Below are 24,083 nucleotides of genomic sequence, written 5' to 3'. Positions count from 1 at the left end.
GAACAAATCAGATAAAATTGAGAAACTGGTACTTTCTGTTAATTGAAATACAGATGATCTTGATTTAATATACTCCCAAATTTCATGACTAAGCATGAAATTTGGGCCCGTTTAGATGAATACAAAGTATTTGTATTACAAGTGTCCCTTGTAGTGGAAAAGCCTTAAATTGTTATGCCTGTCACTGTCATATAAACAGAAAGCCAAAGCTGCATTATTTGTCATAAATGAATGATAATTTCCAAACCAAAAAGTGACATTGGAAAATTTCCAATGGAACACCTGATGATTTCTCACAGCACATCGTGCCGCAGCACAGCTGTTGGAAATCATTGCACTCGATTTGCGTCTATTTATAGTATCTCACGCGGTTCCAGTGGGATACATAATTTCTGCAACGTCAGTACACGCATGAACATTTAATGTCCCATACAATGTTTTGTACTAGAAAGATATGTTGCTTTATGTCACACCGAGTTCAACTTAAGAGTGTCCCTGGGCACAGACATTCACGATCCTGCTTTGGATCAGTGAATTGAATTTGCGTTTGGCAAAGTGTCCACTGCGTGTGATCGACAGACTAATTGACAACTAAATCAGTGCTGCCTTTCACAAGTGAAAACACAACCAATTATTTTACTCTCTTATTCTCCAATTCAGGACTCAAAACGGCTTCCCCCTGGTAATCCGAAGCCGCATTCCATGGCGGAAGGAGGCGGGGTGAGCAGTGGCTCATTTGCATGACACATTACCACGCAAACCCTGAACCTTCCTGCTTTCAAGAGCTGTAAAACGAGGATGAAAAGTCAATTGCAATATTTGATCCTTGATGTTATCTGACCAAAGCGAGACATTGGGGGGCTGGCAACTACGTGTGTGTGTGTGTGTGGGTGTGTGTGGAATAATAAATACATCTTCTGATCTCCTGTAAAGGCCTCTTTGCTATTCTGTAGATGTTCAAACACGGAAGGAAAACTACAATAACCTGGTGAACTAGCCTGCATTTTTGCAATTTGTACATTGCAATGTGTTTCAAACCCGATTAATGTACAAAGTACATAACCTCCTTTGCCAAAACATCCAGAAGCTTTTTGAAATTAGAGAAAGTTGTTATAATTGAAGGGGTACTAACCAATACAAAAAATCCAGAACAAAAACAAGCATCAAGCAAAGGAGTGTATCAGTAATATGTGTCAATCTGTGGAATCATTTCGAAACTGACCTGAAAATGAGTAAATCGCTTGTCGAGTTCAAAAACTAATTCAAAAGATTAGTACAAAAAATACTACACAAATCAGAGTTAAGCTGATAAATTTGATATACCTATAACATATAGTAATACATCAGAATTACATTGATCAACTTATTATTACGTTTTAAATATATTCATGAAATGTAGTATTTATTATGAATATGAGAAAATTGATTAAAAAAAATATGCAGGAGTGAGTATGTATATACAATCCGAGAGCTGTATAGATAGATAAGTACAGTACACATAAGGATAAAAGCATTGATGATACGTTGTGTTTTTCCTTTATTTTTGGATTGAAAAAGGATCAACTCATGTGTTGCTACATAAAAAAGGGTAGGACTCGATAAGTTTCTTCCTTCTTCCTACTCCTTTGAACATAGAATTGTGATGATGACTGGGGTTTTTTCTTTTCCTTTTTACAATTTTTGCTTGCCTTCAATTTTGTCAATGTGTTGTTGTATTGTGATTTATATGCTCAATAAATAAATAAATAAACAAACAAACAAACACTCAACTGATTTTAGCCAGAAAATGACCTTAATAACACTAAGTGAGCCGCATTAGTGCTAAAAAGACACTACCAGACAGCAACAATACATAAAAAATACACCAGCTACCAGGGCCCATTCTCATCTCAAAAGTGTTATTTCCATGATCAACATATTCTGCGAAAGAATATCGCAGAATATTCGCAGAAAACATCATACCTGAAAGAAATAAATGACTATTATCAGCAGTGGTAGAGATGCTGTGATTTTATTAGGGCTTCCATAAGTACCTAAATACACATGGCAAGCCAAATGTGGATGCTTGTTGTTGAGATCCAGACAATTTTCAGTGAGAAAAATGTTGAAAAATGACCCAAAACAATCATTTGTGAGGAAAAAGCTTGGAACAGGATGGTCATGATTCAAAATTGCAACTAATAACTTCTGCGGAGGTCCTCTTGACCAAGGCAGTGAAGTCCCCCCCCCCCCCCCCCGAAACTCAGCTCATTGTGTGCGTCCCCTCAATCAAACATCTCACCCTTCAAGCCTGCATGTGTGTGCTCTGCTTCTCCGTGGCGCACCACAAAAATATACAACGGAGTGAAAATTGAATTTCCCCTTGAAGGATCATTGATTATTATCGGGATAAAACCAAATGGATTCTCCCTCAGCCCATGGGGCATGTCTCCACAAGGTTTTGTGATGCGAAACAAGTCCTGTTCATGTCCTTGGCCGAGGTAATGATAAAGGATATTTTGGTGGCAAAACATAGCCAAAACGCAAATTCTCAGAGGTGGTGTTTGCGATCACCCTTCTTGGTTTTGCTCAGATATGATCTCACCGTTGGGGGGGAAAAAAATTAACACATATAAGGATGGACTATGTTGCTTTGCCGCTGTTTTCTTCAAATGTTTGTATACATACAGTTGGCTGGCGTGTCTCCGTGGTGAGGCGAGGGTGAGCAGGTGAAAGGATACATCCGAACACCACCTGATCTGGAGCCGATGGCCAGGATCTTCTGCACAGGGTCAAAGGCCAAAGCAGTGGGCTGGTAAGGGAATCCATGGCGCACCGTCTGCAAGACAAACGCACAAAACAATGTTTTTTTTCTGCCCGCTTTTGGGACCTTGTACTGTTCCGTTTTCATCTGAAGCGGTGCTTTTTTAAAATAAAAGTTCATTTTGTAAAATCGGTGACATTTACTTCAATGAAAAACGATGAATGAATGCCTCCGGGCTGTATGCCATCGCCAGTAATAGCCGACAAAGTGTTTTTACAGACACAGCCTCCTTGTATGTCTGAAAGCATGATTACGAAACCTGCAGGACGAAAATGTGTGTACCACAAGATTACTTTAAGTTCTAGAAACTCCGTCTTTTCATATCAAAGGACATCGCAAGAACATATTTTCATCTACAGACTTCCAAAGTTGAAATACAGCGGCTTGCAAAAGTATTCGGCTCCCTTGAACTTGTTGACCTTTTGCCACGTTTCAGGTTTCAAACAAAGCTATAAAATCATCACAAAGTAGGAAACAATCGTGAAGTGGGATGAAATTCAGACTTTTAAACTTTTTTTTAGAAAGTAAAAACTGAAAAGTCGGGCATGCGATCATATTCAGTCCATTTACTCTCTGTGCGGCCAACTGACTCCAGATGTTCCCTGATGATTTTGGAATGATCCAATGTTGACCTGAATGACTGAATGAATAGTGTCCACCCGTGTGTTATCGAATCTCATTATAAATGCAACTGCTCTGCAGTGGTCATAGAGGTCTGTTAAAAGAATATTGAGAAACAAACAGCATCATGAAAACCAAGGAACACACCAGGCTGGTCAGGAACACAGTTGTGGAGCAGCAGGAGGATACGAAAAGATTTAACAAGCTTGAAACGTCTTGCACAGCACATACATATTGAAATGAAAAGCGTATCACACAACTGCAGACCTACCAAGACCTGGCCATCCCTCCAAACTAGGGGTGCTAGTTTCAAATGATCAGCGCATCAGCAAGGTCTGAAAAGCCTGATAACAAACAATCATGGTCATTTGAATCAGGTGTCTTGGAAGTGGGAGACAAATAAAACATGGTGGATAGAGGAATCTTGAGGACCGGACTTGGGCACCCCTGCTCTAAACTTTTAGCCCAAACAAAGAGAGTACTGAGCAGAGATGTAACCCCATGATCACTCTGGATTAACTGCAGAGACGCACAGCTAAATGGGGAAATCGGTCCATTGGTCAACTATATTAGTCACACACTGCACAAATCTGTTTTTTATGGAAGAGTGGCAAGAAGAAAGCCATTTCTCTAAGACGACCATAAAAAGTCCCATTTGAAATTTGCCAAGACACAACAAAGATGTGGAAAAAGGAGCTCTGGCCAGATGTAACCAAAATTGAACTTTTGGGCCAAAATTCAAAAAAGTTATGGAAAGCGTAAAAGCAAGGTTGGACATCACACGGAATACATCATCCCATCGGTGACAGCAGTCGCGTGATTTGGGCTTTCTTTTCTTCAGCAGGGATAGGGAATACAGTTAGAGATGATGGGATGATGGATGGAGCCAAATACGGAGCAATTTTGGAAGAAGCCTGTTTGCATCGTCAAATGAATAACTGAAAAAGTTGCATCGCCGCATTTTTCACCCAATTTGTGTTATCTTTTTTTTACCCAAGTATAGATTGATTGGAGAGCAAATTGTCCATTGTTGGGATTGTGAGGGGGAATGGTTGTTTATCTCGATGTGAATTGTAATCGGCTGGCGACAAGTCCAGCTTGTACCCTCGCTTCTTGCTCAAATTTTGCAGGAATAGGCTTTCAGCTCACCTGTGAAACTAATGAGCACAAGCTACAGAAAATTGATGGATGGGAACGGATTCGTATGCTCAATGTGAAACGTGGAAGTACTGAGACTTTTCAATTATATTCACATCATCAAACACTGGTGAGAAAACAAAACTTATTTTACAAACAAGTATTCGCAAGGGAGTTCTGTAATTCCACACAGGGCACTCACGTGCACACTACTGATTGCGTATGCACATATTTGAAGACAACATTGACAATAAAGTCAAATGATGATGAGCTGAATTCTTGATTGAATTGCAAATACAAAAACAAGAATATAAGGTCAGCTACGGTCTCTTCTAAAGACTGCAGTTCAAGATATAACCCGAAACGAAAGGAGATATGGTTAAAAATGCATCCTTGACAACCAGCCGCAGAATTGACAAGGTAAAAGACAACTTCCCGACTCTTTTCTCTGAATTTGTTTTCCTGTACGCAGCCGTCTTGCATTAGACAGTTCCCCTCTTTTGCCTTTATGACCGTAATCTACTCCACTCGGATGTGGAGGCATGGACATTACCAGTGTGGAAGTGGTGTACAAAGTGCAAAGTGAGGCAGAACAATTATAATGTGACTGATGCTAAAAACACATTTTTTTTTTTTAATCTAGTGAACATAAGTGGAGGTTGTTTGTTTGAGTAGAGCTGCCGGAGTTGTGTAACCCCTCTGCTCTACCTCATCTCCTGGGCCTTTGAGCTTTAATTAAGCATGCACAGGCATGAATTTGGAAAGATAATATGAGTGTCTGTGGGCAAACACGATGAATTCACTCAGTCCTGATCCAAATAGATAGAGGAAAAATGAGAAACAACACAAAGAGCACTACGAGGACCGTTTACGCCAGCGTGAACGCGATGTTTTTGTGGTCTGATTGGAACAGCAAATTCCCATACAAAAGGAAACAGTGCTTGCGACACTCCACATGGGCAAAATAAATATCTTTACGTACATCAATCCGTTTCTACAATGCTTATTCTAATGACAGGTGCAGATGAGCTGGAGCCAATCCCAACTCACTGGCCATGAGGTGGGGTGCACCTTGGACTGATCGGCGGCCAATTGCAAGACACAGAGACAAACAACAATTCACACCCATGATAACATGGCGGGGGACACCCTGAATCAGTTGCCAGCCAATCGCAATGCACACAGAGACGAACAACCATCCACGCCCACAATCACATGTAGGGACAATTTCGAGTGTTCAATCAGCCTGCCATGCATGTTTTTGGAATGTGGGAGGAAACCGGAGTACCCGGAGAAAACCCACACAGGCCCGAGGAGAACATGCAAACTCCACACAGGGAGGCCGGAGCTGGAATTGAACCCAGTACCTCTGCACTGTGAAGTCGACATGCTAACCACTGGACTACCGGGCCGCCCTCACACACACACACACACAATACATATTTTAAAAAAAGAGGAAGCCAGAGCATGTAGAACAAAAACTCCAAACCGAAGCCACAATTTGAAGCCTGAACCTCAAAACTCTGCTAACCAACAGTCCACCATCCTGCCACGTACAATCAGTGAGACTGTATTAATGCCACCATTTTCTGGATGTAATTCTTTAGAATTAATTATTGTAATTATCACAAAAATACAATTAGAGTGATATCGGGATCACGTAGTGTGCGCCGTAAAGTTGTGGACTATTTCCCCCCCCCCCCACAGTTGTCTGCTTGGGTCACTTTCGGCCATGTTGCTCTGTGTGCAGCGGGCCTAAAGCCGCGCCGTCATTTATGTGGCTATCAATAACTTGTGAAACCTCAGCGAATGTTGCCAGACTTGGCCTCAGTAAGCATCAAAGTACTGTACATATCAATGCCACATTTTCAGCGCATTTTGGGATTGCTGTGCCACCAAGATTTTCAAATCATTTGTTTTGGTCTTTTAGCCCAGTGAAGGCATTTTTCTTCCTGTGCAATTTCTGAAGTCATGTTGAGATATTTTTGAAACTATTCTATTATTAGGCAAGTTCACTGTTGCAGGTTCAGAGCTGGAATGAGATAGGATAGATTCGTCATTCGTTGAGCATGTTGTCAAGAATCTCTCATCCTGTCTGTTCCTCACTGAAGTGTTCACATTCAAAACAAAGAGCCGTGCGCGCGCGCACACAAACACACACGAACCAACACTCATCCTCTGGGAGTTTCCACCAGACCCTGTCAGGTGCTTTGACCTCACTCGAGTGCACTGTTGCTGGGATACAAACGAACCACCCCCACATATACATACAAAATACAAGAGAGCCGAGAAGTGGTTGAGAAGTGCATTTACTCTGATGATTCCGAGAGCAGCTCATACATATTGCAAGGTCGCCAATGTCATCAGGCTGTTTTTAGTCACTGTCTTTCAGTGAATCAGTATTTGTCAAGAGAGTTTGATCATTCCATCTTCCATCCATTCATGCGCATGCACCAGGGGCCGTGTTCTTTTGCCTCGGAAAAACACTTGCCGGCTGCCGTTTAATAAATATTCAATGCATGTTCAAACTCAGGTTGCTGCCCATTATATACACCGGTATATTGATTATGCCCATTTCCGCCACACCCACACTGGGAAAACAAAACCTAAAAGGAGTCCCTTAATGTAAAGTGATGCACGTATGGTAGCCAAGACAAGCATTTGGAAATGCCGCTGCCGTTCACCTGCAGCAAAGTACCAGTGTAAATGCAGCCAGAGGCTGCATTACATCAACTCATCTCCGCATCTGGATTCTGCCTCCCTTTTCCGTCATTCTCTTGTGTTGGTTGCTCATCTTTACGCCCACACAACCTTTAAGCACACGCAGCTGATGTTCTATTCGATAGCCCGTCGTGTAAATCCTAAACGCCACGGAGTTAAACCACCTCGCATCACCCACTATTCTCTCTATCGCTCTCCAAACAGTGTTGAGCTGCAGAGATGGTCTAGACCTCTGTTTCTATAAATAGAAAGCAGTGCCCATGTCTCCTACTGCCAGCCGGTTGTACACTGAGTGACTCGAGCTGCAAACATTGAGTGACATCATCACACCAGCCTCATTTCTTACGTATAAACATGACGCTTGTGTGCATTTATCGACAACAAACGTGCACCATTTTCAAGTTACGGTATTGAGATATTTTAGCAACTGCAAACCATTACATATGTGGGTGAAGCCCATACATTATGAAAATCATTTATTTTAAAATCCCCATGCCCTGACCAAAAGTCCTACAGGAAAAAAAACGCATATCTGAAATTTGAACGTTTTCAAGGTGTTATAATAGATCAAAAGGATCAGAGTAGACCTTCGTTGGAAAATAGTGATAGAATTTATAAGGGGTGTGCTTTGATGATTCCAGAATGGCGCCCGTTTACAATATTATCGGCACTGATTAAATGAAAATAGCATAGAATGTTAATGTTGCTAATATTTTACAAGATATGTTTTTACTATTACATTATCCATAATAAAAATGTATTCTTTACACATACCTGCAATAAAATGTTTTCGTCGATAGATAGATTGATAAATAGATAGACGATTACAGAAGAAAAGGATGAAAACGGATTTTGGATTACATTTCAGACTTTTTTTTTTACACGCTAGATGCATCAATTTGCAGAGACTAATCCAGCCACATCATCTAGAGAATGAGATGGCTGAGCTCCAGCTATGCCCCCCCCCCAAAAAAAACACTTATTGTGTTGCTGAAAGCATTACATTCAGCGCTGATGCTGAAGCATTTCCTCCCGCGCAGCACATGAATGCGCATACTGGTGAGGAAAAGCTCAGTTAAATTTGCAGCATGATAGCTCAGAGGCTGAAAACTAAACTAAACCCAGAAGCATCTCTCCATGCTGACTTGAATGGCAGGTATTGGATTCGTAAATGATACACATTGTCGACAGTGGGAAAAGACATAAAATACTCATCTATTATATTTCAGCCATTATTTTAGCCATTTATGGCAAATTATCACATATGTATATGATACCATTCAAAATTATTTGGAAATGCATTTGTAAAAATAAAGCAACTTCCCTTCTCGCATCAACGGACAGCAATTTGTTTGTGCACCAGGTCATTCGTAACCTTCGATTCCACAATAAATACACACATTTTATGTGCTCACAGTTACCGTAGTCTGGGAATGTTCCCTTACTGCTTTTGCATAAATGATGAATACCCCCTTTCCACAGATACAACTGGGCACACAGTCTGGCAGTATTTTAGCTAGCAAACCTTTCAAGTCGAGGAAAAAGGTTTAGTGTATGTTTCCTCAGATAAAGGTGTGGGTTCAATTGCCAATGGAAGCAGCAATTTTAAGAATGGCGAGGGAGGAGGAGGAGATTGTTATGATTATATACTGCCATTGGATGATGCATTTTAACTTATGAACAAAGTAAATTAGAGGCATCACATACAGTTCTAATAAACATAGACTGTCCAGAAAGAAATCTTAATTTGCCTGCACACATGCTAAAATCCAGCCATCCGTTTTCTAATCCGTTTATCCTAACGTGGGTCACGGGATTGCTAGAGACTATCCCAGCCGTCTTCGGACAGTAGGCGGGGGACACCCTGAACCGGTTGCCAGCCAAGTGTAGGGCACACATAGACAAATAACAATTCACACCTATAATCACACCGAGGACCAATTAAGAGTGTTCCATTCACCTGCCATGCATGTTTTTGGAATGTGGGAGGAAAGCGGAGTACCCGGAGAAAGCCCACGCAGGCATGGGGAGAACATGCAAACTCCACATAGGAGGCCCAGGGCCTGGAATCGAACCCTGCGTCTTTGCTGTGAGGCGGACGTGCTAACCAGTCGACCATCATGCCACCTACATTGTTAAAATATGTCATCATTTCCCATCCATCCATATTCAACCCCCATTTGGACTGGCAGCGAGAGAGAGCCTTCTCCCAGCCGATTTCAAGCTAAAGGCAGACAACACACTGGACCGGTCCCCAGTCATTCACAGGGAATATATAGAGACAGACAACTATTCACGCTCTCATTTACGCAGTCACTGAATGAGAACTTCAGGCAAGGTATAAAAGCGCGATATACTGTAAGTGGCAGCCCGTTTAGCATGAAACCAATATTTAGTTCGTTTTGAAATGTGTACTGATACAATTGAGTAAGCGGTGCCATAATCAATCCACCATATGCTTTGTATGAAGAAGAAAAATACATTGCTTGCACTTGTGAATAAAAGTGTGAAAGAAAATGTTTTTAAGCAAGCTGTGTTTTGAATGATGCTTTGGCAAGTGTCCATTAGTGAGGATCATGTTTTCCCTCTCATGCTATTGAAGCAAAGAGATTTTCATCTCTGTTCCACTTCCGTCCACACTTTCTAGAAAGCTCTTTACATTCATCGTTGTATCATCGACAGTATGCAAAACAATGTTCATCCTACACCCTACATCATCACCATGAAGATGCATGGATGGTATCACTGTATACAATTGTTAATCAAATAAAGTGTGTGTGTGTGTGTGCGTGTGTGTGTAATAGCTTGTTTCCCATTAAAATCGACTGACAAACAATACATTGATGGCTTCATCCATTTTTTTTTTGCCTTTTAATTAAAAAAAAGAAGTCCAATCGAACAAAATGTACAAATTACCTGCACTAAATATTGATTTATGTAAACATGAATATAAAAACTGCCACCTTTATTAAACATAGGTGAGGATTAATCAACGAATGATGTGTGGGATTACCATTTTGAATATGCATCTGACATGTTTGTCAATTCATCATCCAAGTAAATGAATCACGACATCGAGGGCTGATTAAAGCTATGTGGACATGTCCTTGGACGAGAATGACGCCATGGTTACAGAAACCAGAGTGCATTCCATCTGGCGGTGCCTGAAAGTGATTTGTTTTTTTAATCGCTTGAACAAAGCATCCACAACAAACCGGGCTCATCATTTTGGTGAGATACAAAACCTCATATACAACAATTTGCAGTCACGAGAAGCCACACGTCACAAAAATGACTGTGTATGAATGTGGCGCTTAATCAAGCATGGCTAGAGAAGAGACACCCTTAACAGGCTTGATCTGTTGAAGAGAGTGCACTGGAGTGCAATGAGAGGCTGTTTGAAAAGCTCAGCTGATTCTATTTGCACAACATGAGGTGAGGCAAGCAGCCTACGGACTGAGTGGACAGAGAATTTTGGAAGCCCACACAAAATCGGGAAGAAGCTAATTCACTTTTGAACACAAGCACACACACATTCATAAATACACGCACATTGCCAGTGACTCTCCATCATGTTTGTTTGCTTTTATCCAGCCCTCATGAAGAGAGTGTTGTTTGAAACAATTCGGGTGTTGCATCTCCGGAACTTGTTTGAACCTAAAATGTAGTACATGGCACAACGATCCTTTGCTTCTGCAGCGTCACAACTATCCTCACTGCATTGTAGTCTCTAAAACGCATCTTGACGGAGAGTCAGATAAAATGCCTTGCAAGTACAGAATCTCCTACAAAAACTGAAAGGGCACCATTCAAGCTGGACTTTGACTAAATCGCCATCAATTGAAACTAAATGCTGCAAATGAGAGATAAACACCTCAAGCATATTTGACTCGAAAAACGTGTTACCATTGCGACAGTTTATTGACATTATGTCACAAAGAAATAACAGTATTGTCAATAAAAGACAGTCAAGGCAAACACAAATACGTGGAAAAGTGTACTGAATAACAAACACCAAAAAAAATGCTAAAGTAAAGAAAATACGAAGTGTCTACACGTGTATTTGCAATTACAATATGTACGATACGCAAACAATCCAGATAAGGGTTGTTCTCAGAAATCATGGTCCGAGAGTGTGACGTGTAAACCCCAAACCAAAATATATGCTTAAAATCAGAACTTGGTGCGGTGTGTTATGAATAACGAGAGATAGTTCACTCAACCGTCTGATTGCAGGAGATTGTTGAATGTTATAATCTATTTCGTGTTCCGGTTGTTACATGGACACCAAACACTGAGCCCTCACCGAGCAAATCAGGGGTGTCCAAACTCGGTTTTCAAGGGCCGATGTCCTGCCGGTTATCCCTTGCTAACTGCTGCAACACACCTGATTCAAAGGCTCGTCAGAGAGCTCTGAAGTAGCAAGATAACAATCCTGATCATTTGAGTCAGGTGTGTTGCAGCGGTGAGAGATGGGGAAACTGACAGGACATTGGCCCTTGAAGACCAATTTTGGACACCTCTGACCCAAATTAGTTGAAAATAAATTCCTTTTTAAGCATGAACAGCTTTGCTACCTTCATACAAAGATATTTAGTTGAAAAATTGGCTTTGTGATCAATAGATCTCAAACGTTTCCGTTCCTAAACCACGTATGGACGCTTCAGGATGCAAACCTGTATTTGCTTCCCTTGTGTGCATACGGCTGTTGCAAAATGCAAAATGGGATCATGTTTCTTCAACAGCACCGTATCAATTCAAATTAAAAACACGGCAGATGATTTATTGAAAGCTTCAATTGCAGGAACATACAGTAAATATTTAGAAAATTATCTCTGAAGGAAAAAATGGCGTTGCTTTCAAGGATCACAGCTAATACAGTGCCATCAACTGATCAACTGTTGGCTTTGCAAAATACAAAATGCCTGAAGCTTAAGTACATGCCTTTCAAATGCTGCTGACTCACACTCGTGAATACACACGAAAATAAATACATGAATAGTGCGTCCAACTGCCGTGAAAAGATGTACCCATCTATTTTACTGTACGACCACTTCTAGTAAAACTGGACATCACACTCAGCAGGTAAACTAATCGGTCAAATCGTACTAAAAGGTTTGTCGAACATAACGTATTTTCAAGTGAAACGACTTAAAACGTACAGTTTTAGTTTCGAAAGTAGTTCCAGTCGCTAATAGTACTTATTATATATTGGAACCTGTCAAATTAGGTGATTGGTTTTAAAGAGAAACAAATATTGACTCTCAAACTGGGGTCACCAACTGCAGCCCGTGACGAACCACCATTTTTCAGAACAACTTAGAAACATCCAGATAACATTTCATCAACTCAAAGCTTGCTTAATACTGAACCTTTACACACTATATCATGTCTAAACTTTTTTTAAAAATTAACCATAGCAGAGTTGGCTGGTTTCAGTTCAAGAGCCCATGAAGTAGAAAAGTAATAATCCGATTCTCTGAAGAAAGAGAAGCTCTTCCATCCCTGACACACAGCAGCTGTCAAAGTGCCTGTAAACTTTGTCCCGCCTTAAAAATCTTTCTGCTGTAAAAGTTCTGAGCCCGATGAAGTCACTTTTTTACTGCAGCTTTGACAACAGAGTGTCTTCGCTCTGTTGTCCCTGGTTGGTTCGTTTATATTATGGAGCGTGAAAGTAGGTGATGTGTGGCTGCAATGCTGATGACAGATGGTATTCTACTCCTAGTAATTGCAACCCACATTTTCCATTCATTTCCTCTTGTGTTTGTCCTCATTAGGGTCATGGGTGAGCTGGAGCCTACCCCAGCTGACTTTGGAAAATTGGGAGGCTCCACTTTCCACTGTGTTGGAATAAATGTTAAACTAACATACTGGTCACCAGCCAGCCACAGGGGGCATCCTGAAAAACAACCATTTCCACAATTTAAAGTCTTCATTGATCTAACCTGCATGATTCTGAAACATAGGAGGAAGGCGGAAATAAAAATTCTCACAAGCACATGAAAACAACACACAGGAGGGCCTCAGACTTTTCGGCCCTCAGTCAATATTTGAAGCCAGAACCTTTCAACTGGAAGACATACAGGATGTGCTAACCACCACACATGTAAATCAACTACATTGAATCGTCTCTATGTCAGAATGTAAAGCATTAACGCACATTTGCACCATTTAATTTCAACTGAATATTATCTTGGTCTGTTCATAAACGACTGTAAGCACAATTTTTGAGCATCTTTTTTGAGTGTTTGCTATGTGCAACAAGTGCCAGGGTATATATCCTTTATCCTGCCAGGAACGTTCTCTCTTGCCGTGCCAGGAGATCCATTTTTGAGAGAGTGATTGCGGAAGTTGACTTAAGGGAATTAGGGTCTGTTGCTGAGACTGCACATGCCGGCATCACTCAAGATTCCTTTTGCGCCAAACGCCGATGACCCTGCCTGATTAAGGCGGCTCTTGGTGGCCAAGTTGCTTTTGCATTTGCCGCAGAGCTCCATGCTCCGAGTGAATGTCAAACATCGATTCTCTGTCATAGTTTTGTTGAGCTTTTTTTTCTGTCAGCTTTCCTTTTTTGCCTGACCTCGCCTCCTTCTTACTCGAGAAACCCCTTGAGGCCTCTGACACATGGTAAAATGAGACTAGTTGGAAGTCCATCAGACTGACTCATCACACTCATTGAGAGTCTGCAGTGTTGCTGGGAACACAGCGAGGTGATGTCAGACAAAGGATTTAATGATCACCAAAAGGGAACGGAGCAGCCTCAACCTGTCAAGCATTTATCTCCGTCAACTAATGGACGCCAATTCTGGACCAAACCGAGTAATGATTTTGGATTCTAGAAATGCAGGCTCGAACAAAGTGCGACAACAAAAATATTTATTTCCAGAAAAGTGGTGCGCTTTTAGTAGAACAAACAGAAATCGCTGGTCACAAGGAGCCAGGAGAAAAAAAATGAAGGAACCACGAAGAATAAATAAACAAAATGTCAAGGAGGCAAAGAGCAAAACCAATAAGAAAAAATAAAAATACTTACGACTTCAAGACTCTATGAATAAAGAGAGCAACAATGGAGAGTATCGAGAGGCCGAAGAAACACTTGAAGCACTCCAGTGAGCAAGGCCAATAATCCGACAAGAGACTAGCCAGCTTGGCAGTCCTAAAATACTTGGCAGACTTGATTGGTAAATGCTGGAGGGACACGCCCAAAACAACAAAACACACTTTCGAACTGACACTTTAAGGTACAACAACAAAACTTTTCCACAACACTGCAGTGAACGTCTACAATTGCCATGAGCAAAAGAAACACTTCTAAAAGTTTCAAGATATTGTGCTTAAATGTCCATATCATAAAGGAAATCATCTTTTCAATGATTCCATCTGGCATATAAAATACGTAGTAACCCATCCAAAAAGAGTCAAGCTGTTTCGGTTTAAAGCTCCTTGGTATAACTCCAGATGTTGAACGCACGATGTTACTTACCTAAGTTGAATCTAATTGCAATCAAATTAATCCTCAGCAGATGAGTAGCTGAAAAAAATACATTTAAAAAGTAATTACATTTTCCTGTAAAATATGTCCTGTTTGATTTCCCTAACTGACATTGGAAGGATTTTTACCATTCAGTGTGAATTTGTTGGTATGAAGAGTCATCGCAAAGCTCATTCGGACACAATTCTGTTAAGGTTATTATAAACGGAAATGGCCTGAAGGTGTCCCATGGGTGGACATTTTAACAAGCTCCAGATCCTACAATATTAAGTAGTTTGCACTCAAACGCGTGTGATAATGAGTGAGTGTCAAGTGGCCTCTTTTTGTGTGTGTGTGTGTGGGGGAGGGGGGGGGGGGGGGGTACGAGTTATTTTTTAACATTCCTTCAGGCTCTTGACATGTGTGCCAAAACCGAGACTATTAAGTATGTGCAAAGCATGGAAAATAAGACAGTGCTCTTTTTGCATGAATACATTTGAAAAAAATGCTACTTAAACAATTATGTCAATGCAACCAATTTATTGTTTCTTCTAAAGACTCAGCTATCTACCGAGACACCAAAAATGGGTCTTCCCTTCAGATAGCCCAATGGCATGGCCACTTAAGAGCGCCTCATAGTTGGCCATAAGTGTCTATGCATGTCACGCAGCGGGTGTATAGACCAGGGCTTCAGGCTGGTCCTGTCGATTTCAAATGCCTCGTTCTTGCCATGTGAAAAAGCCCCGCAACAAGCCAGTGGGATATATTCCACCCATTGGGGGACTTTTAGTGGATATACAGTACCGTCTTATAACGGCCCTGGTTATAAGACGACCCCCTCTTTTTCAAGACTCAAATTTGAAAAAATACTTTTTTGAACACCAAATTATTTTTTATACAGAAAATAATTACAGTACATCTGAAACAAATGATTCTAACAATATATTTGAGAGAAAAAGCATGTTATTTTGCCTCATTCAAATCTTAATATCTGAACATTTAAATATGTAAACTAAAGTGCAATCACATTCGTAAATGAATGGCTTCTGGTTTTTGAAATGTAAATTACTGATTTCTCCTCAGCTGTCGGTTAACCTGGCCGATCTTCGACCCACTTTTCGCCAGATTGTCGCTATGTTTCCCCATTTTCTGTTTTATTTTCTTCTCTTTTCTTTCTTGCCGCTATTTTTTATTTTTCTTCGTGCTACCGCTATTTTTATTTTTCTTCTTCGTGACAGGGGTTCACTTTGGCCTGGGGAGTCAAGTTCAGCATTCGCTTCAATGATATCTGGCGCCATCTAGTGTCGTGAATGGGTATAAAGTCTAGACCCCGAATATAAGACGACCCCCACTTTTTCAGTCTTATTTCAATGCAAAAAACACTGTCTTATATTTGGGCCAATACGGTATGTTTAGGCAGATTTTAGACTCGGCAGCATTGCCTTTTCCAGGTCTAAGTCTTGGCAATTTTTGGAAGTCATTCAAATTTGACTGGGCTCTGAACAGCGTCACTGGTTTGTAAAACGTAGTTTATTTATTTTCACTTTACTGGGATTTTCATGCTGTTCTCTCGTCTCGTCGGCAGATATTTGGAGCACACGTTGTTCCCTTTTGGTCCTGTTTGCACTCGCTGTGTGCTGACATTGCAGCACATTTCTCACCATACTTGCTTGTGTCAACGCGTCCAAGTGTAGCGTAAGCAAAGGAAAGCTTAATGCTTTTGGTCTTGTGTGGGCCATGTGCTGCTTTTATTTTCAGAGCATATTGTTTGTGCTCGATTTCTCTGTGTTTCACCTCTGTGTAACCTGGATGCTGCAACAGTAGTGTTGATGTTTCATGGTAATGTAACACAGTATAGCCTATTATGGGAAGATATTAGTGGATCAATTTAGGAATGCTGTTGGGCAAGAGCCAAACCAAGAGTGCTATTTCTAAGAGGTATTGTTTTGATAGTCGTTTGCTGGTTGGTGTGTTTATTATGGCAGGATTCTAAAGGAATTACACAGTCAATTGCCAGATTGTGGAGCTGTGGCCCATATGCCGGGAATGAACCATTTAATTTTAATGCATTCGTTTATTTATATATTCGAATTCGGAATCAGCAATGGTACAATCCCTTCAGTTTCTATTATCTTGTTCAAATATCCTTTGTTTAAAGGTTTGTTAACATCACCACCACTACTCTTAATTAGCATATCCATGGTGTTTTGCATTGTTTGTCAGAATTAAGGAGCTGTTTATTAAGACAAATATGCGGTTGTTATAACTACAGAATAAGGAATTTTCTTTGGTTTATGTTAAGTTTGACAGTAAACCTAAGTGAGTGTAGTACCAAATCGACTGAAGCATTTTTCAGAAAAAGAAAAAAAAAAAACAATTACCAAACCGCTGCTTATTGTGAAGTGAATTGAGTTCAATGTCCTCATACAGCGCTCACATCACTTTTATTTTTTACTCCAATCCTGGCAAATAACCAAGAACAAAAGCGTGTGACTGATTCCCAGCTCATATTCTCTCAGCCTCTTCTTAGAAATGAGAGGAAAGATTCAATGAGCCGTTCAGCTACCTACTACCTTAAATTTCTCCCTTGATTTCATTCAGTCTGAGGGAGCGTTCAATAAAAGCTTCTACCAGCACTTCACCCACCACAATTTCCACTGCAGCCTGCTTTGAAATTAAAACATGTGAAAGGCAATCCAAACAAAGGAGTTAGGGCAACTTCCCACACTTAAACGGTGAGGACGCAAGTCATGACTTTGAGAAGTTAGCCAGGAACCCCCCCCCCCCCACACACACACACATACATATATACACATACATACATCTATCTATCTATCTATCTATCTATCTATCTATCTAGATAGATAGATAGATAGATAGATAGATAGATAGATAGATAGATAGATAGATAGATAGATAGATAGATAGATAGATAGATAGATAGATAGATAGATAGATAGATAGATAGATAGATAGATAGATAAAACTCAAACAGAGCCTGCATATAAAGGCAGTGATATCAGGATGTATCTTCTTTTTCTTCTTCTTAATCTTCTTTTCTATTTCCATTGACTTGAAGCCAAGTTTCATGTGTAGGGGGATGGTAGAAATAAATACAAGACTGATACGACACAAGTCAGACTTACAACCTGTCCATCAACCTTTGAACTCTGTCTGGAGTGAGAAATGGATGGAGGCAAAGGAGTGATTGTGTGTAACTCACCTTTCCACACACACACACACACACACACACACACACACACATCCATCTGCACACACAGTGCTGAGTTGGAATTTAATGCACTTCAATCAATTTTGTGTATTTAATATCAAGAGTGCAATAAAGCACTCAGCGAGAAGGCGCAGCTTCCGGCATGGGACTCAACAATCCTGCCGCTCGTTTTCCAGCACTTTCTCCTCCCCGTCTGCCTGTGAGCCAGCTTTGTGAGGGTGCTCTGCAGCATCCTTTTCTTGTGAATCAACCGCCGCCTCCTCGTCCTCCAATCCCTTTGTAGAAATAAAAGACAAACTCCCACCTCTCCCTCCACTCTGGAAATACTGCACCGCAAACAACTCACATTCTCTTAGGTTCTTAATGAATTATTCACACGGCTCGCCAAAATTCACCCTTTTCTTTCAAGCGCAAGGAATAATCACTGCAGTCAGCCCCGAAATGCATCGTGCTATAAATATACCTACCGTATAACCCCAGAAACACACTAACACGCACATCAGCATCAGCACCGGGCCCCCACCCCCGAGTGAAAAGCACATCAACTATGAGGACATACTGCAGGGTCCCTCTTGTGTGCACTTTGTATGCAAGGGAGGGACACCAGTTATGTCATCGCCTCCAGACCATTTATGTGTCCTTGCTGATGCAACATGAAGGCTGCTCTTCACCGACATGCTCTCTGGGTGTTTGGGACACATGAGCGGGCTGTACACATACTGGTGGGAGCTTCCCAAAACTGCAGTCACATGTCAGCTTTGCCAGATATGATCCCATGTGCAAGGATGACAAATGGATTTGTCAGAGGGGGCATTAAAATAAAAAGACGGCAAAATGAGGTCGCAAGTCCTCCTCTGTTGCATTATGGGGAACTTTCACCCAAGCACTAGATGAAAAATTACACCACAGGATACCTAGGGGTGGTCCATTGTCAACACGGCGTGTGTAAACGTAAATAAAGTGGGTGGGGAGGACACAAGCACGGCAAGGCTGGAGCAAAGCTTGGTCATGCAAGCACCCACCTTACACAGCTGAAAGTTTTCTGACACGAGCGTCTCCTGCACGTCGATCTCTTTGGGGGTAGGCGCTGTGGTGGGGGTCCCGGCGGCGCTGCCACACGACGGAGATCCAATAGTCCCGCCACCTGGAGAGGAAGTGGTCAACCCGTCCAACACCTTCCGAAACTTCTTCATTTCTGATGTCTTGGTTTTACACTAATGTGGGGAAAGAGTGTGAAATGAGGCTTTCTGCAGATGCTCGATGAGAAGGTCTGCTCCTGCAGATATGTCAGGCTCCTCCTCTGTCTTTAAGTGCAATTTAAAAAGTCACACAGGCACCTCATCCTGGCTGTTGAATGCGTCTGGACCACTCACCGCCTCACAGCCGCTGCCGTTGTTGTTGTTGCAGATGCGGCTCGCCGATAGCCCAAACTTCACACCACTTATTTAGATCCTAAAGTAGGATCCACGCGGCATGGAGGACCATCCCACACATCAGTAACAGTCACGGAGACGCGCAGCCATGCTCCGATGTGAGTGGAAGACAAAAAGAACTCAGTGCAGGCAGGATCCACTTCTTTAGGGAGGGGAAAAAACCTGACACTTCAAACAGTGTAGGAGCAGCACGGGTCCACACAATCCAAAGTAAGACAGAGACAAATGCTTGGATGTGTGGATGGATGCAATTGCTTGTCGCTTCAGCCCAGACACAAGCAGTGAGACTGGAGCTGTCCACGGTGCTGAACACATTCGACAAGCTAGGCACCGCCCCCTTCTCGCTTTGCCTCTGTCTTGCTCTCTCTCTCTCTCTCTCTCTCTCTCTCCGGCCTTTTTCCACTCCTCAATCGCTAAAGGAAATTGCAATCGAAAAACCTCGGTTGCTGCTTTGTTTGCGAAGGGGGAATGCATAGCATTGATAGAATTACTAAATATTCTTGGCGAAAAAAAGGCTTCCATCTGTTTATTGCCTCTCTCACTTGAAGTTTACTGTCCAACTAAACATCAAACAAAGACGATTACACACTGTGTTTTTCAGCCATATGGCTTCGTCTTTCGTCCACTAGCTTAAGGCTAATGCTAACATAGGCAATGGTTAGCATCTGTGTAGTTGTGCTGTAACCCACTCATTTCAACAAAGAAAGATCATTTGAGATGTTTTGAGTCAGAAGGACAGTCAAGGAACGAATTTATGGCATCTATTAGTTCCGAATTTATGGTATCTATTAGTTCGCACCCATGATTAAAGTGAATATGCCTGCTCATGTAATGTCATTTAAATAGAGCAAATAAATTTCTCAGCTTAACTTATTTTATCGATTTGGTTAATTTATCAGTCTGTTCCCTAGGTGTGTTCTGTCATTTGTGTAATATAATGCTTACTTTTTATTATTGATACAAGGAGCACTCTGGTTACAATAGTCCCAACCTATACAATGAAGGAACTGCTCTGTTTATATTCTATATATTACTTCTACTCTTTTTTATGGCCAGATGGATGTACAGTACTTGCATAATCCTGATACAGAAATTCGGGCCGATTAAGTCCCGCCACGGATAGCGAAGAACTGCAAGTGACTCCTCTCGCCATAAAAATGTTAAATTGCTTGTAGATGCCACAAGATGGTGTGATAGCATTACTTTTCAATAAGACAGAGTTGACCACTCTAGTGGTCCTTGCCTAAATAGGATCTCCCTACCCTCAATTCAACATAGTTCTTTCACACCAAATTTCCAAAAGATGACACCAAAGTAATACTTTTCTGTTAGATATGGCTTTGGCACCATAGTGTGTCATTTCAAAAGGAACATTAAACCTGTATATGTACTGTACTGCTACAGTAATTGGCGTTCTGGTCCAGTCTGTATCACAAAAACTTGATTATGTGAAATAAAATTGTGGTGCCCCCTTTAAAAAATGTTGCAAAGTGTACAATTCAATTGAATAGCATTGAAAGGGCCCTTTCTGTCAACGTCCATGTGACAAAATCTAAAAAAAAGAAAAAACAATGAGGTTGCATATTCAGTTCAGTGGTTGTACTCCAGGTCTGCTGATCTCCACTGGCGTTTAAGCCTTTTTTTAACTTTATTTAATATTTTATAGTGTACCGGCAAGGCAAGGCCTTTAATCGGAATGTGAGTGGTGCACAGCTATTAACACATCACATTGATGCAAGGGTCTTAAGGCTACAAGAACATGCTAAAAGTCTCCTCAGATGAAGAGCTTCTGGTGAAGATTACCCTTAGGGGCACTTGCACACTTACACATTTGTAGCGCTATGTGTTTTCATATTGTTCAATTTAGCATGCGATTGAGTCTAGCTCATTCATTGCATGTATGATGCAGTTTTTATTATATTTTGGGGTTGTTGTTGTTGTTTTTTTTTTGATGGGTGGGTTATGGAGTAGGAAATACAAAAAGAATACTGACAGACATCGGCTGATGTATGTGAGTAAACCTCAGTAAATTTCCCCTGTGGGTCGATCAGTCCTATAATTGCGGTAGCTCAGACAATCAGCACGGTCAAGCTGGTTTGAGACCATTCCTAAATATTTTAACAGACAGTCATTAAAGGTATCAAAGAAAACCACATGAGTGATTTTTTGCACATACTCATCCATTAACGAGGCCACAAACATACATCATATGGGCAGACCCTCTTTTCTTTTCAGTGTAAGTGACTGTGGATTGTTTTTCAACCCCTTCAGGACATTAAAGTTCCCTTTCTAGTTCAAAATATAATCCGGAACAATCAGGTGAAAAAATAACACATTTTAGCGCTTGTTTTATTTTATTTATATTTTGTTGTTGTAAGTGACAGTGCCTGCATAAAAGGTAATGACAAGACTGATATGGAATGTGACAGAGATGACAACGCGGTACTTTTTGGCAGCATCCCTGCATGACGCAAGACCAACCTAAAAGGTCAAAATGAATTTGATGTATAAATATGTAAAGCGCAGTGTGCAAATTGAAACATTCATCACATTTATGAGATACCGCTGGGTAAAAAATGTCAAGAATCCAATTTATAAGTGCAGAGGAAGAATAAAACTATTCAAATGAAATCAGGTATCATAATTACTTCATTTGAACGCTCAGGACGAGTGATATTACGTAAGCTTTTACATCACCAGTCTCTGCCCTCTGGCAATGTTGGATGTTTTTTCATTCTGAGCATGGCACACATGCCCCGTGTGACCTACTCTGCAATCTGATTCGGATATGATGATAAAAAGTCAACACTGACAAGATCACATTGATGCAAAAGCCATCTCAAGCAGAGCTCGCAACGGTTATTTTGTTGTCCTTTCTTTTGGAACCTTCCAATGATACATTGTAGGGAAAGTAGGGCATGAAAAATGTGTCTACTATTGTGTAAGAAAGATGAAGACATTAACACCCTTGCTCGGTCTAAAGACTTGGATGTTGAACGCTCTAACTAAAAGAAGTTTTGTTTTGACAGGTAGATGATAATTAACAATGTAGGTCAGATAGTCTATTGAAAAATTTCGCACTCAGAAGTACAATGAAGGCATATCCAGACAATCGAGATTTTTCCTTCTTTCTTCATGAAAACTAGTGCCCAGTGCAGCGGAAATGCCCAACGCGTTTGACAGAAGAAACCATCCATCCAACCATCCATTTTCTAACCGGCTCTTCCTCGCAGGTGTGTCCTCGTACCGTGTAGCCCTACAGAAGAAGACACGGTTTGATTTTTGACAATTTTGAAGCCTCATTTTGCATGTTTGCCGATTTTTTTATATATATTCTCTATAGTGTGTCAAAGAAAATATTTATTTTCACTTTGGAGGGACGTTAAGGTAAATGACTGCAGACAGTGTCATGGAATTGTTATGAAATATTCATATATGATTAGCAATTCAGATGATTGCTGATGAGTAAGGTAGAACTCGTACGCACCAAACTATAATCACAAGGGCATATTTTGCTCAAATAAAAATTGTTGTCGACAGTTGTTTAGGGTGCCTCTTTTCATATATTTAGATGTCAGAAAACGAGAATGGTTGGATTCTTCTCTTTTGAATGTTTGTCTTTGTGAAAAGCCTCTTCTTGAGTTTGGGAGTGGCTGCAGATACTAAATTGGTCCATTAAATTTTTGATGGGTGGCAGGGCTGACCTTTGGTTTACATGTGGACCCCAAGCTGGGTTTTTAAATGATTGATATCTTAGCCCGCATGCAGCATTTTCATGTTTTTAGTTTGCAATTTTATCAAGTTGGTTCATACAGTTTTGTCATCTATGAGCTCAGAGAATTAGCTGCATTTAGGAAGGTGTGCAGAAATCATCGGCAAATTCCAACACCATTCATGTACAAGTTCAGTGCGACCACCAAACAATCGCTTTTGGCCAGTTCATACCCGTAAGGTGATTTGATACAAAGAGAAACAAAGTGGTGTCACAGAAGTTGTTTTTAATCAATTTCCAATTAAGAATTCCTTCCTGTCGATGGAGAGCCACTCGTAATCAAGTCAAGGTTGGAGAAAGTGAGACTGTGATGTTTCAGGGCCGCATCATTTCCATATCGATGAGCTGGCAAATAAACGATTGATTGAGGGGAGGGGGGGGGGGGGTCATTACTTACCAGCAGATGAAAACAAGAGATCTTTCTCATTTTTTCTCTCTAATTCTCATTTGAAAGCCTGGGTGCCTAGATAGACGGTGCTCTTTGAATCAAAACCGAACACAAATGGGATGTGACTAATAGGAAGCAAGAGCTGAATTGTCTTTCATCAAAGCTGACCACCCTTTAGAGCAAAGGATACAGTACGGAAGTGAGTGCATTTCTCCTAACGAATGCTTAACAGCCAGTAGAACATCTTATGTCGGATTTTCTAAGCCGGGACAGTGCCCTCAATTGCCAAGCCTGCCCTTTGTCATCGATTCTGTTCATAACCTTTACGGACAGAATTTCTACACGTAGTCGAGGATTAATGTGGTACTGATGGCTTCTTGAAGCCGTGATCCAGAACTCTCAATGGAGCAGTTCGCAGTGTGAAAATCAGTACTTCCAAATCTGAGACCCTGGTCCTCAGTCGGAAAAGGGTGGAGTGCCCTCTCCAGCTCGGGGATGAGGACCT

At 41.1% G+C, this 24,083-nt stretch overlaps 1 protein-coding gene across 13 annotated transcripts in view; it reads right to left on the bottom strand.

Moving 5' to 3' along the window:
* stxbp5l (syntaxin binding protein 5L) overlaps positions 1-19,680 on the bottom strand; it is a 100,624-nt gene extending 80,944 nt beyond the window's left edge. For 12 of the 13 annotated variants that reach the window (XR_015102187.1, XM_086123089.1, XM_086123077.1 and 9 more), the window contains exons 1-2: positions 19,008-19,680; positions 2,721-2,818 (exon numbers count right to left, since the gene is read on the bottom strand). Coding sequence is in view for 12 of the 13 variants with exons in the window: in XM_086123089.1 (XP_085979215.1) it covers positions 2,721-2,818; positions 19,008-19,178 (269 nt within the window). In the remaining variant the exon portion in view is untranslated. The remainder of the gene's footprint in view (positions 1-2,720; positions 2,819-19,007) is intronic. The other variant, XM_086123078.1, reaches the window with a different exon arrangement.
* Positions 19,681-24,083: the final 4,403 nt, after the last annotated feature.

This window comes from Hippocampus guttulatus, chromosome 11, assembly GCF_054856545.1.
Source record: "Hippocampus guttulatus isolate MCC_2025c chromosome 11, RoL_Hgut_1.0, whole genome shotgun sequence".
Classification (NCBI taxonomy): Eukaryota; Metazoa; Chordata; class Actinopteri; order Syngnathiformes; family Syngnathidae; genus Hippocampus; species Hippocampus guttulatus.
Note: the sequence above shows the minus strand (reverse complement) of the source record. Positions and strands in the feature narration are given on the sequence as shown.